Raw genomic sequence first — 2,160 nt, 5'->3', positions numbered from 1 at the left:
AGGCAAAAGGGGCCGATACAGCTTGGCACCTGTGACGTCGCAACTCATTTCTACAGCTTGAGTGAACTTGGAGCAAGATGAAATAAAGTGTCTTGCTCGAGAACACAACATGCAGCCCAGTCCGGGATTCGAACTCACAACCTCACGATCGTAAGCTCGATGCTCTAACCACTGAGCCATGCACCTTCACAGTAGAAGTAGTAGTAGTAGGGCAGTGAGGTGGCAGAACTGTTAGCAAAATGCTTAGCAGTGTTCAAATTCCACCGCGGTTGACTTTGCCTTTCATCCGTTTGGAGGTCAATAAAATAAGTACCAGTGAAATACTGGGGCTCAATGTGATCCACTGACTCCCTCCCCTAGAATTGCTAAGCCTTGTGCCAAAATGTGAAACCGTTATTATTAAGGCGGTGAGCTGGGCAAAATGTTCGCCTTATGATCATGAGCCAATGTTATGCAATTTCACGGGGCAAAAAAATGTTGGAGTAGAGAAAAAGAGAGAGAGAGAGATACAGTAAGAGAAGGATAGACACAGATGAGAAAGAGAATAAGAAATTAAGAGATGACGAGAGAGAGGGAGAGAGAGAGAGAGAGAGAGAGAGAGAGAGAGAGAGTAGGTTACCTTATCAAGTAATCTTGCAGTGGTGCGTGGTGTGGGGCACTCCACATTTTTCTTCTTACAGAGATCATCAAAAAATTGTCGGCTTTCTGTAGGAGAAGGAAACAGATTGCTGTGTGTCATTATATTGTAGTTGTTGATAATGATGATGTTTTTTGGATGATGGAGGGTGAGAAAGATAAGATACAGAGAGAAAGATAACTTGAACAGGTGCCATTTATGTGACACCGGTGTCTTCCACAACTGCGATTTTGCTTGGCTTGATGGGTCTTCTCAAGCACGACATAATGGCAAAGGTCTCGGTCATTGCTTCTATGGGGCCCAACATTCAAAAGGAGTTCAGCCACTTTGCTTCTGTAAGGTCCAATGCGTGGAAGGTGCTCTTTAGGTGCCACCAGCACAGGTGCCAGTTACATGACACTGGGGTACACCAGGCACATGCATCACAACCATATGTGCACAACATAGCGATCTCATATCAAGGTAAATAACACATGACCTTGCAGGTGGGGGTCCAGTTAGAATTTTCTTCGGGCTGAGTAGCCCATCCTGCTCAAAAGGTCCCTGAATATGGGTCGTTTAAGGATGTTGAACGAAGCACCCATGTTTCCTGAGGTGAATTATTCAAACCCCAAAGAATTCCGCTCAACACATGGCCATGACTATGATTTTCACTTGGCTTGATGGGTTTTCTCAAGCACAGTATATCGCCAAAGGCCTTGGTCACTGGTCATTGCCTCTGCAAGGCCCACTGTTTGAAGATCATGCTTCACCACCTCGTCCCATGTCTTCTGGGTCTACCTCTACTGCAGGTTCCCTCTACAGATCAGCACTTCTTTACACAGCTGTCCTTGTCCCTATGCATCACATAACCATACCAGCGCAGTCCTCTCTCTTGTACACCACATCTGATGCCTCTTATGCCTAACTTTTCTCTCAAGATGCTTACACTCTGTCGAACATGCACAATGAAGTTCAAAGATTGATATATATGTGTGTGTGTGAGAGAGAGAGTATTATATAAGCCTTCTTAAGGCACAGTCAATATGCACCAAAGCACCAAAATGTATCTACATTAGTTCTAATCCAGTCTGGTAGAGTGCACACAGCCAGGACTCAGACACCTGATGTCTACCACAGATCTAACTGATTGAAACATAGGGTAGATGTAGCCATCATCCTTTAACTTCCGTTTCCCAAGCTGGCAAACAGGCCCCAGTCTGCTTTGGCTTGGCCTCTACGACTAGATGCCCTTCCTAATGTCAACCATTTTACAGAGTGTATTGGTCGCCCCTAGGAGGCGCAATGGCCCAGTGGTTAGGGCAGCGGACTCGTGGTCACAGGATCGCAGTTTCGATTCCCAGACCGGGCGTTGTGAGTGTTTATTGAGCGAAAACACCTAAAAGCTCCACGAAGCTCCGGCAGGGGATGGTGGCGAACCCTGCTGTACTCTTTCACCCCACAACTTTCTCTCACTCTTACTTCCTGTTTCTGTTGTGCCTGTATCTCAAAGGGGTCAGCCTTGTCACACTCTGTGTCACGCT

The 2,160-nt window shown here is 46.3% G+C and overlaps 1 protein-coding gene across 1 annotated transcript in view; it reads right to left on the bottom strand.

Annotated features, from left to right (window-relative positions):
- LOC106882317 (lysine--tRNA ligase) overlaps positions 1-2,160 on the bottom strand; it is a 26,950-nt gene that overhangs the window by 3,264 nt on the left and 21,526 nt on the right. Inside the window, exon 10 of the mRNA XM_052978079.1 lies at positions 620-889. Within this exon, the coding sequence (XP_052834039.1) occupies positions 620-889 (270 nt within the window). The remainder of the gene's footprint in view (positions 1-619; positions 890-2,160) is intronic.

This window comes from Octopus bimaculoides, chromosome 30, assembly GCF_001194135.2.
Source record: "Octopus bimaculoides isolate UCB-OBI-ISO-001 chromosome 30, ASM119413v2, whole genome shotgun sequence".
Classification (NCBI taxonomy): domain Eukaryota; kingdom Metazoa; phylum Mollusca; class Cephalopoda; order Octopoda; family Octopodidae; genus Octopus; species Octopus bimaculoides.
The sequence above is the reverse complement of the archived record's forward strand: the minus strand, read 5'-3'. Positions and strand labels throughout refer to the sequence as shown.